The following is a 16185-nucleotide window of genomic DNA, read 5'->3' on the forward strand; positions in this document are numbered from 1 at the left end:
TGTGGCCTTCTGAGAGAACTCAAAGGCCTCTCTTACATTAAAGTTGAAGATGGGAATGGGGGACCCGGCAGTGGAAGAGGGGATGATAAAAGTCACAAAGAAAAGAAAAATCCAGATATGACACGTGTGGCCTGTTTTACTTAGTAAAATCGCTATCTGAAATGTCTCCAATTATGTACTCCGAGCTCAGAAAAAAAAGGAAAGTTGTACTCACCAGGGGCTTTCTCCAGCCCAGTGCTGGTCGGGAGGTCCCACGCCGGCGTCCTGGATCCTCTCCTTCTCCCCGCTCTGGAATGGCTGGCAGGCCGCAGCCCGGGCGACACTCTCCCGAGTGTCGGGCTGCTTTTTCCGCATATGACGCGGATTACGTCACACGCCGGCCGCCTCGCGTCATCACGGCGGCCGGCGTGAAAGTACTGCGCATGCGCGAACAAAGCGCGCATGCGCAGTACTTTCACGCCGGCCGCCGTGATGACGCAAGGCGGCCGGCGTGTGACGTAATCCGCGTCATATGCGGAAGAAGCAGCCCGACACTCGGGAGAGTGTCGCCCGGGCTGCGGCCTGCCAGCCATTCCGGAGCGGGGAGAAGGAGAGGAGCCAGGACGCCGGCGTGGGACCTCCCGACCAGCACTGGGCTCGAAAAAGCCCCTGGTGAGTACAACTTTCCTTTTTTTTCTGAGCTCGGAGTCCCTTTAATTGCACATACCATGGAAATAGTAAATCAAGCTTGTAGGAAATTATAGAACGGGGAAGACCTAGAATCCACTAAAGCAACAAAACTCCATGTAGTAAGTACACTCAAGTAAAGTACACTGGTATACCTATTTGGACATACAAATACATTAAGCGCATGGCATTGTGCAAAGGTTTATATACATGCACACACAAACCACCCTAATAAAATGCTATTTCAAGCTAAACAAATTAGAACAATATGTATATATGTTCGGTTGCGTCAAGTCTAGTTATTGTGAAAAGTATTTGGTTCCTATTTCTGACAAACAAGGTCTCTTATATGAATATTGACATAAAATTTCATTGTAAAAACAGGCCAAGTAAAACTCATTACTAATATTGATCTGATCAAGCTAAACATTCAACAATGTTAGTGGTGGAGCAAAGTAAGGAAGTCCAGCACCCTTGGAAGCTGTGCAGCAGGGGGTGAAAACTGGCCTGTAATATAACTGTGGCTGTAGAGATGCTGGTCCCTTTAAGGAGCTTGCTCAAGCCGGGAACATAGAGTTTATCAATGTAGGAGAGAGGAGAGGCAAGGCTGGCACTGCTCATACAGGGATTTTAGTAGCTTCAAATTGAAAAATACAAAATTGCACTTACAGTCATCCAGTCAGGTATATATGCTAAAAGTGGCTATGTGGGCGCCAGGTCGGGAAACCCCTGCAGACGATCGTTTCATGCCGCTGGCACTTGCTCACTGCAGAGGTGCAGTGAGCAAGCAGCAGTGGGCGATATGATCGTCTGCAGGGGTTTCCCGACCTAGCGCCCACATAGCCGCTTTTAGCATATATACCTGACTGGATGACTGTAAGTGCAATTTTGTATTTTCCAATTTGAAGCTAATAAAAACCCTGTATGAGCAATGCCAGCCTTGCCTCTCCTCTCTCCTAAACATTCAAGTTGTAGCACTAGATGACCATAATACACTAAAACATTTTTTTTCACATAAAGCAGTACACCAAATACAGAGATGGCCAGCTACAATAGCTGGCAACCCTGAAAACTCCACTGTTGAAATGATTGGATAATTGTTCAGGAGATACAGCCACTTCTTGTTTACAGTCATTCTGACCTCTTCTCAAATGACTGTACTCTTATGGCCCATATTCACGGGCAACTTTTTGGCATGTCGCTAGCACACGGGAGCGTGTGCACAACATGCCGGCGACAGCTTGTCGCCAGGTCCCTCCGCATACACACGGCGGAGGGACCTGGCAACTGATGCGGCGGAAGCTGTCGCTGTTGTCCCTCCCCCCGCCGGAAGCGCCGTCTATTTGCAATTATGTTGCTGTCGCTAGTCCGCGTACTCACGCGGACTAGCGACAGTTGCGGCGGAGTTGCGGCGGCGACTGTCGCCAGGCGATTGACCGCGCCAATCGCCTGGCGACATCAACGACGGGCGACAGTTCGGGGTGCGCGCCCGTGCAATGCCGCATACTCACGGGCGACCTGTCGCCGCAACACGCGCGCGCCGCATGTTGCGGCGACAATTGTAGCCCGTGAGTATCTTCTAGAAACACTGATCTGAAGGACTTCTCTTTGACTGAGAATTACATCAGTTAGCAAGCTGTGATCAGTGAGCAAAAACCGAGAACAAATGCACATTATCAAATAAAATATGACGCCACCCATGTCATGCAATAATGGGTAGCAGAAATCACCTATGGAAAAATAATAATAGTGGAAATATACTGTGGTAAGCTTGTATGTTATTTACCAATGCAGTGTGTCGATTTCTTTACATGTGCATTAAGGACAGGTTTCCTTTGCAAATGACTGATTCTTTGGGATAACACCAAAAAGCTACACTGGATGCTACGTATAGCTACAGAAACTGCTGACTTTCTATCAAGTTAAAATACTGCTAACAATGAATCAATCAGTAACCCTGAACTAGTTATTTCACTGATTGGAATTGATTTCTTTCCTAGCAACAAGAACACATAATCAGGTAGATCTTAGAAAATTGTGGAGAAATAGATCAGCACACATGCACAATTAGCCCCCTTGTTTGGATGGCCTTCCCCACTAAAACTTAAGCCCCATCTACACAGTACAATTCTTTATGTTTTAAGACTTATTGCAGATGAAACATACATAAACATAGCATCAAATATCAAACCTGACGACAGTGCCCATTTCCCTAGATCAAGTGGTGATGAAGTTGTAAAGGGTTGACACGCGTTTTGCATATTGCATCGTGCTTTATCAAGACCAGTGAGATAGGTCTGTCACTGCTAAAAATGTTTTGATATAAAATTATATTCAATAAAACCCTTACACAAAACACAGCATTGTATAGTCACCTTACAGAGAGGAGACCATATACACACTTCTGTAACAGGCAGGCCATGGATGGGCAAGATAACGTCTCTTCCTCAAGCAGATAAAGTATAATACCAGTGAGTGACAAGACAATATTATTCTTACACAGTCATCTGGATTGTATTGATACTAGTAACGTACATACAAGTGGATTACTTATTGATTCTGGCCTTCCACAATAAACACTTTATACACATTTACAGTTTGAAACCTTATATTGCAGAAACAAAAAATAAGACAAGTGCTTAATTTTTGCAGCAGTAATGTAGTAAAAGTGATATCTCATAATACAGCATCAACGACAAGGGCATAACTAGAGTCATATGAGACAATGTGGTTGCTATAGGGCCCGTCAGTCCAGACATCTCATTATGGTCTGGCTACATCATGATTTATCCATGCAGTAATAGCAAATGAAAATATACTAGGGAAAATAACAGACTTTCCACTGAATGTTGTATTTTTTCTTTTGTATTTTGGTGTACAAAAAAAGATAATGGCTACACCATGAAATGAACCAATGAGAACCTTCCCAGACAGAGCTTTAACAATGAATACACACACAACTGAGGCACACCTTTGTACATCTATAAAAGTAACTAGCATGCTGGAGGTCTGTACAGATGGTGAGAAACGGTCATCTGCACAAATCACTGATGAGTGTTCCTTGTCTGGTACATACCATGCAATTTCCCATCAGATAGATGGGTCGATAGATCATTTCCAACAGATCCGATCAGATTTTTGATCGATTTTCTGATCACTTCTATGCAAATCGATCAGAAAAACGATCGGAAATCAGATCGGACCTGTTGGAAATTATCTATTCGACCCATCTATCTGACAGGAAATTGCATGGTGTGTACCAGGCTTTAGGTGACAGTTGTAGGAACGATTGCTCTATACACATGCTGCTTAGATGTTGTCGAACAGCCTGTTCCATTCTATGAAGTGAATAGGGGAACAATGAGAGCAGAGGATGGGTGGGAGGCACCAAACAGCAGTACTCGTTCATGCTGGTTTGTTAATGATGCAACACAGTGGATTGTTAAACAATGTCGTGAGACACATGTATTAATGCTAGATTTTACCCCGGGATGATCACAAATCATTGTCTCAAGTGATGAGATGACCTTTACTGTCAGCAGTGGTATAGCTTTTGAAACCAAAGTCTGCAGATTTTGCATGATTTTACTATTGGGCTCCATACAAATAATATCTTCCAATACAGTACAATTGCTGGCATGGCTATGATAAGGTGTTACACTCAATGACACCCAGTAGAGTTCTGTTCTTCGATTTCATTCCCTTATCAACTTTTTTAAGAAATATATGAATGGCAACAAGCTATCACAATGTTAGGTCAGGAAGGTCAGATCTTTTTCCTAGCCTACCAGTTGGCCTTTACTGCTATTTGCATATATTCAGCAGTGATGCTCTGGGAGACATCTCAAGCTCACTCCAACCTGAATTATCGCACATTCTTTCTGTTATAAGAAAGCAAGCTTTTGTTGTTCTGCTATACACTCTAAAGGGATTTACTGGTAGTTGTTAAAATTGCCCTTTTATGTAAAAAAACTAAATAATCTGTCATTTGCAAAGCAAAAATTAATTACAATGGCAAATGACATGGCAGGGCCTCTATTCAAAAGATAACTTTACCACTACTAATGGGGAAATGCACTATAGGTGCAAAAGATTTCCTACACCCAAAGTCATGTACTGTATATTAGGAGGACAGATGAATGTTCTAAATCACAGATATTTTGTCAGCTTTTCTTGAATAGATAATATAATTGCCTTTTCCTAAAGCCTTCATCATAAAAAAATAACAAAACAAACAAGGTGCTGCGGCTGCAACTAATGGAAGTCCAGGAGAGGCACCAGAAACTATTTGCTAAAGGAGTACTAGATACTTGGAACAAACTTCCACAGCAAGGATATATGACAGGAGAAAAAAGTTACAGACTAAGCATAGTGTATTCCAGAGACTAGACTACTGATATACGGGCATACACACCCAGAGTCAGGAATGTGGAATGTATATGATTGCACTATACCTGCAGAAAACCTTGCACCTATAAATAAAGTTCACTCAATAAAAAAACTGATTGCACTGAAAACCTACTGCTGAGTCCTAATCAGACCGCTATTTACAAGCCAGGTATGCAGTACACATCTATTGTTTATTATTACATGTAGCATATTAGGGTAATGCAGATTATCATTTAATAAAGAGACATAATTGGATCTTTCACTCCAGCTATGATCAACGCGAATAATATGATTGTGTCAATGTGTGACGTATGTGACAGTACAGCTGAATGCACAATAGAACGCTTTATAAATGCACATCTGCTATTGTTTTATTTACAGTAGTACAAGTTTTCACTCTAACATGGTCCGTTTAATGTTTCCCTATAACAGGTTTCTCATGAAACACTGCCGTAGACAGAATGGTCAGGTTTATTATCATGGAAACACACTAACAGCTCATATAGAATGCTTTGATAGTGGTCTTGCTGAACGAGAGATTTCAAATCCCCATCGCATGAATTAACACTGAATCAGTGCTGCAATCGTCTACACTGAAGCCATATGCTGCTAGACACAAATGCTTTTGGTCATTTTTATTATGAATCCCTAATGTAAGAGCCTCTGCGAGAAGAATGCAAGGCTTAATTAATCTAGAGGTAAAGCACTGTATCAGCCAGTCTACAGCAGATATATTACATCCCATCACTTCACGTAGATTAAAAGGCACGTTGCAAGTGATTGCTTAAATGTTAGATGATAGTTATTACGTAAACTAAACAAACTGTTGATTGATAAAAAGAGAAAAAAAACCACACACACAGTGATGGGTAGAAGCAGACCAACCTTCACAATGTACGTCACTCCGGGTCCCTGGATCTTCTCATTTGAGTGCAGCCATCCTCGAGAAGGCTTATTGACAAAGCTGCTACTTTGATTCCAATCTTCACCTCCCAGATGCATTTCTTCCGAGCGTGTTTTTTTCCCTGTGCTCATCTTGCTCATGTCCTGCTGGGAACACGGAGGAATAGAGGCAAGGTTACATGTGTTGTCTGAGGCTCCTGCTGCTGCACTTAGAGCAGGAGAGCTACCCTGTAACTTGGATCCAGCAAGCTCCTTCACTGCAGAGGAAAGGTTTTTTATACCCAACAGGCTGCCTGTGTTGCTGAGTTTCAAGTGAGACACTTTGTGAATAAATGTACAAAGAGAGGTGGATCCATCTTCCTGGTCCTTCGGTGTATCAGAGGTCGCAACCTGGCATGGAATTGTAGATGGGGTACCGGCAACTGTGGAGACTTTACTGTTCATGGACAGGTTGCTCAAGAGACCATCGACCGGTGTCACAGATTCATTCTTGAAGCGGTTATACTTGGTACGTTGAAGCATGCCCTTCTATCTAGTTTCCTTGATATGCTGTGGCAAATCTGATGCCAATCTAAGAACCACCTTTGTTAACATTGCCAAAGGTTCATAACGGTACCTGTAAAACCAAATGCAACAGAAAAGAATACAAATCTGTAACAAAATTGTGGAAAAAATGCCAAAGAGCATAAATGGTAGAATTTTCTCAAGACAGTTCTACATGACATTCCACTTCTGGTTAGAGCTGCCAACTCGCTCACAGCAAAAGCATGACTCACACAAATGAGGAGACCCTTTTCAACAAAAGGCTCAGTGAGCACTGCAAATCACTTCCTGTAGCACAAAAAACATCCACCCACTTACAGCACTCTAGAACCAATCAATTCTCAAATTTCCTTCCCCTAACTTCGCAAACAGATCATTTCTTCAATTTATGTCAATATATAACCTCTCCTCAAAACCAATGTATGCCTGTAATCACACCCTATGGTCTCCAGTAAGGGTTTCCTCCTATTACACTACGTGTCCAACAGCATTGATGTAAATCACAGTGGACAGGTATATTAGATAGACAGATAGGCAAACAAAAAGGTTTAAAAAACAACAAGTGGACCGAATAAAAGTATAAACATGAAAATAAATATAGAACGAGTCTCAGTTTTGAAGTTTTACTAATCTATTTAGTAAAGAAATTATACTTTAGCAAGTGTTGCTTTATATTACAGCTGAACCCCACTTAGCAGATATTCACACACAGGAATACGATGTACGGGTGAATGGGAGATGTCACATGTAATACTGTATTGTAAGCATTATAACGTCAAGTCTGTACAGGAAATAACATACAGTTATTGAGGTGAGTGGTGAATTCTGAAGGAAAGTGAACAGCTTCCAAATCCACGGGTCCCAATTCAATATCTGACCTGGCTAGCTAAGTAGCAATACTCTAAGAAATATAATAGGCCTCAAGTGATGCTAAACAATAGATATGTAAAATAAGTGATCTGTCAAATCTTCCTGTGGAATGCACTACATTAATGACCTAAGAAAGCCCCCCCCCCTCCCCCCCCCCCCCCTTTACTCAAAGACTGCAGCACAGAAAGTACAAAGACGTGATGTTAACTTTCAGATGAAGAGATTTAATTAGTCTAATTTATGACACATGAAATAAGTCAGCACCTCTGCTCCCGGGGGTGTTGAATAATAACAGAGTTGTCCCATTTAATGTAAGAGCGAGCTCCTAGTGCAGAATAGCCTTTCATTAAGCACACGACACAGCCCGCTGCAGTATTCTCACAGCATTCATCTTGCCCATTCTGTCTGCTAGCATAGCAACAATGAATACTCACATCATAGATAGTTTCAGCTCTTAGCTAACACAGCGGAACACCTAAAATTCCCAAATGCCTCTCTTCATTAGCTACAAAGGAAAATCACAAAATGTGAATGAAACTCTATTTGTGTGAATGAAAGGGCTGGCTCGCATATCAATAATTCTGTGAATGAAGCAGGGCCATGCAGCCTCTGCCTGGCAATCCCTTGGGTGCTAACCGTTCCATCCAATGAGAGACAGCCTGGATGACTCATTCAACAAAGGCTTGCTAAATAGTGGAAGAGTCCATTTTGATCGCAGGCAGCATTCTTTATATGGCAAAATGTAACCTAATTAAGCAGCCAACAGACAAACAAATGCATCTCTGTAGCCTGAGAATGAAAGGGATGTTAAAGATAAACCACGGCAAAAAAAACAGGTTGCTGTGTGTTTGATAGAATTCCTAATCACTAGTGTGTGTTTTCGTGTACCTGCTCCATTCATGAATGTGCTCATTCTGTCTAATATGCCTATTCCAGCACATTTAATTGACATATTGACCGACAGAGCCCTATAGGATGGTCTCTAGGGTAATAGATTGGACAGCATATATGCTGAGGATTAACCCCTTGGTGAAAATAAGACAATGCAGCTGCAAAGCATTTTCATTTTAACAGCCACACAAAATGTAATATTTTAGTGTATATAATATGCTAATTGAAATCCTCAGGGGCACATTTTGTAAGACGTGCAATATGTGAAACTATATACACAATAGCAATAAATACATGAATGCCAAAGACGGTGAGTTTTCACAACATTAAATAAGTGATTCTGAATGCTGTAAGTAACTGCATATCATTTTTTTTTGCATTTCTGTATATTATGATATGAAGGCAAGAACAGAGAACAATTAATTGTGGCTGTTTCCTACATTTCTTGATCTCTGACATAAGATACTAGTACACCTAGCTAAAAAATTATGGAAAATAAAGAATAAAGATGACCACAACTGAATCTCAGATTAGTGTTATAATTTTATCTGGAAGGCCTCCTAAATAAAAGTAAGACACTGAAACAACACAAAAAAGGCAAAATTACTTTGCATACATCCTCTCCTGCAGCTGATTTGAGCTGTGACCAATTCAGTGACAGCTTGTTCATAACATCTTGTAATACTGACACAGCAATAAATACATTTTTTTTCCTATTGATACTGTTCATCAATACCTGCAATATAATAATCTATTAAAAATACTCTTGATAAATGCCGGGTCTTTCATCCTGGGTGTGGCAAATGACAACGTTATAGCTTTTTTTTCTAACTAAACATACTGATAACTTGAGTCAAGGCTACAGTAATTCTGTTCAATAATTCAAGTCATTTTGTAGATTTTTATTATTTTCTCCCCTTTGGTACTATGTCATTAGCAATCCATTGTGATTCTCTTATGCTGTTAGCTATTCCAGCACAGGAGGGGTTTATACAGCAGCAACACACGCAGCAATATGTTCAGACTACCTGACTTTCCAAGGGAACAATTCATACAGCAGTAAGCAGGATGATGTACTGTGAGAACCCTCCCTTAGCAACAGGGGCTGCCATGGAAACGCACACGGAAACAAGATCATGTTGGAATTTTTCAATGAAATCATTAGGTTTTGGAAGGAATAAAGCAAACAAATAACGGTCAATTTTATTTATCAAAATCTCATGGGCGCAAAAAAACACTCTGCTTTATTATATAGGTCTACAGGCAGTTCTAAAAGGGGGTTAATTTTCATGAAAATTAAATAATGAAAATCCTTATATAAGCCTTCATGAAGAACAAAAATGACTATAGATCTTTACAATGTGTGCACATAATGGAGTAAGGGCAAAAAAAATAAAAATGTTTATCAGCAAATTGCACAGTCAGTGGACTATTGCACAAGTCAGGTCACACAATAGCATGTTTCATGTAGTTCTACTAAAATGATTGTTCAGTTTGAAGAGGAATCTACAGGTTTTCATCACATAGCTTAAAATGCTGCTGGATCCAGATGTGCACATGCATTCATCCCCAGCAGTTAACCCATGACATACCTCTCTTGAGGCCACCCATGTCAAATATTATAGAGCAATATGTAACAGATACAGAAAGGACCACAAATTACTTATGTTGGGCATACAGTAATTCCATATTATGTATATCCAGCTTTCAAAAGGGGCAAAACGAATCATTGTGAGCTTACCAGAATTAAGGTGGCCATACACGTTTAGAGTGCCACCCAATGTGGGAAACAGATCAATTTCTCCTTGATCTCAATCTGATCAGAGAGGGACCCAATCCATCCATACACTACACAGATGTTCATCAAAATGCAGCATTGCACTGTTCGCTACATAGCTATGGGCCACCACCCGGACTGATCGCAATTTCCAACGATGTTTGCTTTTAATCAATGACTGCTTTACTGTAAGAAGTTTTGGTAACCACACTATAAGACAATGAGACTTCTGTTTTTGGATTGTAGAACATTTTGAATTCTGATAATTATGTTGTACTTCCTATGTCCTATGTACCCAGTCTTGGAATGGTATTGTACAGCTCTAATACTAGGTACACACAATACAATGTTCTGGCAGATTTACCTGCCAGATTGATTTTTTCCAAAATGTCCGATCTGAATTTTGATCGATTTCCATAGAGGTGAAAAGAAATCGATCAGAAAATAAATTGGAAAATCGATCTGGCAGGTAAATCTGCCAGAAAATTGTTGTGTGTACCTAGCAGAAAAAAAGATGATACCACTATGTAAAATACCACCACCGCCGCCGCCACCACCACCGCCGCCACCACCACCACTACTCTCCCAGCGAATCCAAGCTTTAGGATATGCAAATTTCGTGCTGAGTGTCACGGAAGAGCTGTGAGACCAGAAAACGCAATTGCAATTGGTTTCCTGCACCGATTGTCGTTGCGTTGCCAGATCAAGATTTTATGTCTAGGGGGTAGCAGACTGTCGAGCCTGGGGTCTTCTTTTGGAAATCTAGCATTTCAGTTGTTAGCAGAAATTTCTTTTCATGAGACAAGTGGCTCTCTGAGAAGACCTGGTTGTGTAATTAACTTCATCAAAAGAGTTCCTTCCTGGGCCAGTGACACCAAGGTGTGGAAGCTCTCTAGCAGTAAGCCCCAAATGGAAAAGTGTTGCTGCCTTTTTGAAGAGACAGGATAAAGTCAGCAGGAGACCAGACTGCTAGACTTCGTCGGAAGCAGAGAGAAAATTAATGCTGTATATGATTTTTAGCCTGTTTAAGGAATACTGTTCATATGAGAGGTATGAAAGTTATCTCATTCTGCTGGCCCAGATTTGGTGAATCTTTTAATATTAAATTGAGGCCTTTGACATACCCAGAACCCGAGGTATTCCTCTACTTCGGAACCGGACGTGCGACAGCAACCAAGTTTGATGTCATATGAACTGTCATATTCTGAGGAATATGAATCTGTGACTGTTATGTGTGTGCGGGAAGCGTAAGTGGAGATATGGAGAATGTCATATTTGGTGAGCGCCAGAAACCCACCCAGGAGGTTAACTGCACCCTGTCCAGCCCCTGGGCTGAACCTGAGACTCCACCCAAAAATGTAGGGCATTCAAAAGAACTTGCCAGGGGCTCCTCCTTTAGTCCTCTGAAATCCATATTCATAGGAGCATGCTGCTGCTGTGAGGACGAGTAGCGGCCATCTTGTCTAAAGTTTGCTCCTGAACTGAAACAAAGAAACTTCCCGTGTTTTCCCAGAAAGGACATATTTCCACATGAACTTAAGTATTCGTATTTTCTTCCCTTTTTTATTTTTATACTGTGCTACAATTGTCTCCATAATTGTTGATTTTAATAATTTTCTGTATATATTAATTATTTATATTGCATTAATAATAAACGACTAAAAAGTAATTTATTTGTTCAGCTACCCCTGCTTTTCAGCTGCACAAACTGAACCCTAGCTTCTGAAGAGTCGCTACTACTGTTGATAGCTAGATAAAATAGAGTGTGTTTAACCGTTTTATTTGTAGATATTAATCTCAGTGTAGTTAGGACTCCTACCCTTCTGTAGGAGTAGTGGCACTTATACCCTGAAATAGTGTGTAGTTTGTATCATAGTAACTCACAAGCTCCCTTCTAGTCGGTCTGCTGCCAAAATCCCAGCGGTTTCTGCGCACCGATTGCGACCACATATTGCATGGTCTGTGTGCGTAAACCGATTGGAATCCATTGTGCGGTCAAGCCACAAGGGGGCGTGTTTTAAGTTTCTTTATCTCTAGAAAAAAAAACTAGGTTTAACCATTTCAGCCCGTGGGGATTTTTCACCTTATGCATCAGAGGAATTTTCACCTCCCATTCATTCGCGAATAACTTTATCACTACTCATCACAATTTATTGATCTATATCTTGTTTTTTCCACCACTAATTAGGCTTTCTTTGGGTGGTACATTTTGCTAAGAATTATATATTTATAAATGCATTTTAACAGGATTAATAAGAAAAAAATGGAAAAAATTCATTATTTCTCAGTTTTCGGCCATTATAGCTTTGAAATAATCCACGCTACCATAATTAAAACCTATGCATTTTATTTGCCCGTATGTCTCGGTTATTATACTATTAAAATTTTGTCCCTATCACAATGTATGGCGCCAATATTTTATTTGGAAATAAAGGTGCATTGTTTCCGTGTTGCGTCCATCACTATTTACAAGCTTATAATTTAAAAAATGTTTGTAGTATACCCCTTTCAAATGCATATTTAAAAAGTTCAGACCCTTAGGTAACTATTTACTGGTATGTTTTTTTTTTTTTTTTTTTTTAATAATTTTTTTTTTCCATTAAAAAATGTATTTGGGTAATATTTTAGTGTGGGACATAAACAGTTCATTTTTAATGTTGTTGAATGTGTAAATTGTAATGTAAAAAATGTCTAGATGTAGTTTTACTATTTGGCCACAGGATGGCCACCTTCATTTTTGTTTTCCCTCCTTGAACTTCTCGCTAAGTGGAAGTACAAGGGGGATGCAGAAATTTTTCCGGGCAGAAGAACTGAAGCCTCATGTGTGAGCGCTTCGGTTTTTCTGCGGGGGACAGGGATCGTTGATCGGGAACCATGTTCCCGTTCACTGATCCCAGGGCTACCGGGGACACCATGGGGGCGCGCCCGCGATCGTGCGCAGGAGCCCGCCGAAGCACGGGAGCGCAACAGAGCAGCCGCCCGGGCGTGAGCTTCACTTCCGGGCGGTGGAAATGGTTAAAGAGAACCCGAGGTGGGTTTTACAAATCCTAATTGCATACAGAGGCTGGGTCTGCATATAATGCCCAGCCTCCGTTGCAATATTATCTCCCCCCAGGCCCCCCCCCTGCACTCTGCTGTGCCCCCCAAAGTAAACCGTCATGCTAGCGACACACAGCATGTCCCCAGCAGGCTGTTTACATGTATAGTGTCATTCTCGCCGCTCCCACACCTCCTCTATGTCGCTGTTCCCCGCCCGCGTCCCTTCCCTCCAATGAGCGGGGAGGGAAGTGACACAGGAGGGGAGCGGTGATATACCGTGGTTTGCAAAAGTATTAGGCCCCCTTGAAGTTTTCCACATTTTGTCATATTACTGCCACAAACATGAATGAATTTTATTGGAATTCCATGTGAAAGACCAATACAAAGTGGTGTACACATGAGAAGTGGAATGAAAATCATACATGATTCCAAACAATTTTTTAGAAAAAATAACTGCAAAGTGGGGTGTGTGTAATTATTCAGCCCCCTGAGTCAATACTTTGTAGAACCACCTTTTGCTGCCAGTCTTTTAAGGCATGTCTCTACCAGCTTTGCACATCTAGAGACTGAAATCCTTGTCCATTCTTCTTTGCAAAACAGCTCCAGCTCAGTTAGATCAGATGGACAGCGTTTGTGAACAGCAGTTTTCAGATCTTGCCACAGATTCTTGATTGGATTTAGATCTAGACTTTGACTGGGCCATTCTAACACATGGATATGTTTTGTTTTAAACCATTCCATTGTTTCCCTGGCTTTATGTTTAGGGTCGTTGTCCTGCTGGAAGGTGAACCTCTGCCCCAGTCTCAAGTCTTTTGCAGACTCAAGGAGGTTTTCTTCCAAGATTGCCTTGTATTTAGCTCCATCCATCTTCCCATCAACTCTGACCAGCTTCCCTGTCCCTGCTGAAGAGAAGCACCCCCAGAGCACGATGCTGCTGCCACCGTATTTGACAGTGGGGATGGTGTGTTCAGACTGATGTGCAGTGTTAGTTTTCCGCCACAAATAGCGTTTTGCATTTTGGCCAAAATGTTCCATTTTGGTCTCATCAGACCAGAGCACCTTCTTACACATGTTTGCTGTGTCCCTTACATGGCTTGTGGCAAACTGCAAACGAGACTTCTTATGCTTTTCTGTTAACAATGGCTTTCTTCTTGCCACTCTTCCATAAAGGCCAACTTTGTGCAGTGCATGGTTAATAGTTGTCCTATGGACAGATTCCCCCACCTGAGCTGTAGATCTCTGCAGCTTGTCCAGAGTCACAATGGGCCTCTTGACTGCATTTCTGATCAGCACTCTCCTAGTTCGGCCTGTGAGTTTAGGTGGACGGCATTGTCTTGGTAGGGTTACAGTTGTGCCATACTCCTTCCATTTCTGAATGATTGCTTGAACAGTGCTCCGTGGGATGTTCAAGGTTTTGGAAATCTTTTTGTAGCCTAAGCCTGCTTTAAATTTCTCAATAACTTTATCCCTGACCTGTCTGGTGTGTTCTTTGGACTTCATGGTGTTGTTGCTCCCAATATTCTCTTAGACAACCTCTGAGGCCATCACAGAGCAGCTGTATTTGTACTGACATTAGATTACACACAGGTGAACTCTATTTAGTCATTAGAACTCATCAGGCAATGTCTATGGGCAACTGACTGCACTCAGACCAAAGGAGGCTGAATAATTACGCACACACCACTTTGCAGTTATTTATTTGTAAAAAATGTTTGGAATCATGGATGATTCTTGTTCCACTTCTCACATGTACACCACTTTGTATTGATCTTTCACATGAAATTCCAATAAAATTGATTCAGGTTTGTGGCAGTAATATGACAAAATGTGGAAAACTTGAAGGGGGCCGAATACTTTTGCAAACCACTGTAGCCTGCTGGTGACACGCTGTGCAGAGCTCAGGGGGGCCTGGGGGGAGATAATATAGCAACAGAGGCTGGTCATTATATGCAGACCCATCCTCTGTATGCAATCAGGATTTGTAAAACCCACCTCGGGTTCTCTTTAAAGGGTTGTAAAGACAAACTTGTAAAAGTATTGGGGGAAAAACAAGATATATTAAATATATCAAAAGATAGACTGAAATTTTGAAGCACTCCTTGTAGAAAGAAATCATCAAGATGTAAGAATAAGACCAGAGGAAACAGAAAAGCATGAAGAGCTAGTAGAAAAACCAAACAGACAAGATATAGACATCATTATAAGAAAAATCAAAAACAACTAAACTCCAGAAGAAGATAATATCGTAGCTGATTTAATTAAAGCGGGAGGGAGTTCATTGTCTGGCGTAATTTTAAATCTCACCATTAACCTTCCTGGCGGTAAGCCCGAGCTGAGCTCGGGCTATGCCGCGCAGGAAGATATCTCAGCCCCTGGTGGGGCGATTTTCTTCATTTAAAATGCTGTACGCGCAGCTAGCACTTTGCTAGCCGCGCGTACAGCTTGATCGCCGCCGCTCTGCGGCGATCGCCCGCACGCAGCGGCGCAACAGGGCCCCCCCCCCGCCAGAGCCCTGCGCTGCCCGGACCAATGAGTTCCGGGCAGCGCTATGGGCTGGATCGGAGGCGTCTGACGTCAGGACGTCGGCTGACGTCCATGACGTCATTCCGATCGTCGCCATGGCGACAGGAGAAGCCAAACAGGGGAACGCGTTATATACGCGTTCCCCTGTTTGCTATTGATGCCGGCGACGATCGCACTAGAGGGACACATGCGCCCTCTAGTGGTGTTTCATGTAGCTACCACTCTGGTAGCTTTACATGAAACAAAAACAAAAAAAATTTAAAAAAAAAGGATTTTTGCCTTTTTGGCAAAAACAACTAACCGCCAGGAGGGTTAAGGCTCCTACTCACTCAACTTTTTGCGTGATGAGTGATCGTTTCCATGACATTGCAACGTGGGTACGTGCATGTGGTTGATCAAAGGTTTTGCATCGTCACAGAGGATCAGATCTTTAAAGGGACTCTGAGCAGTCCAAAAATGAAACTGGTACTTATCTGGGGCTTCCTCCAGCCCACCATAGGCCGCAAGGTCCCCCGGCGTCCTCCTGGCTCCTCTCCCGGTCCAGCTGGTGGTTACCTGCGGCATTCGGGCTGAAGGTCGGACAG

The 16185-nt window shown here is 41.9% G+C and overlaps 1 protein-coding gene across 4 annotated transcripts in view; it reads right to left on the reverse strand.

The window, feature by feature from the left end:
* The window catches only part of SHC3 (SHC adaptor protein 3), a 152673-nt gene that overhangs the window by 98809 nt on the left and 37679 nt on the right, over positions 1-16185 (reverse strand). The window contains exons 1-2 of one of the 4 annotated variants that reach the window (XM_068237764.1): positions 9291-9333; positions 5941-6574 (exon numbers count right to left, since the gene is read on the reverse strand). In XM_068237764.1, the coding sequence (XP_068093865.1) occupies positions 5941-6480 (540 nt within the window). In that variant the 5' untranslated portion in view covers positions 6481-6574; positions 9291-9333. Of the gene's footprint in view, positions 1-5940; positions 6700-7805; positions 7982-9290; positions 9334-16185 lie in introns of those variants that run through there. The other 3 variants (XM_068237773.1, XM_068237784.1, XM_068237755.1) reach the window with 3 other exon arrangements.

The sequence above is a fragment of the Hyperolius riggenbachi genome, chromosome 1 (assembly GCF_040937935.1).
Source record: "Hyperolius riggenbachi isolate aHypRig1 chromosome 1, aHypRig1.pri, whole genome shotgun sequence".
In the NCBI taxonomy this organism is placed as follows: Eukaryota; Metazoa; Chordata; class Amphibia; order Anura; family Hyperoliidae; genus Hyperolius; species Hyperolius riggenbachi.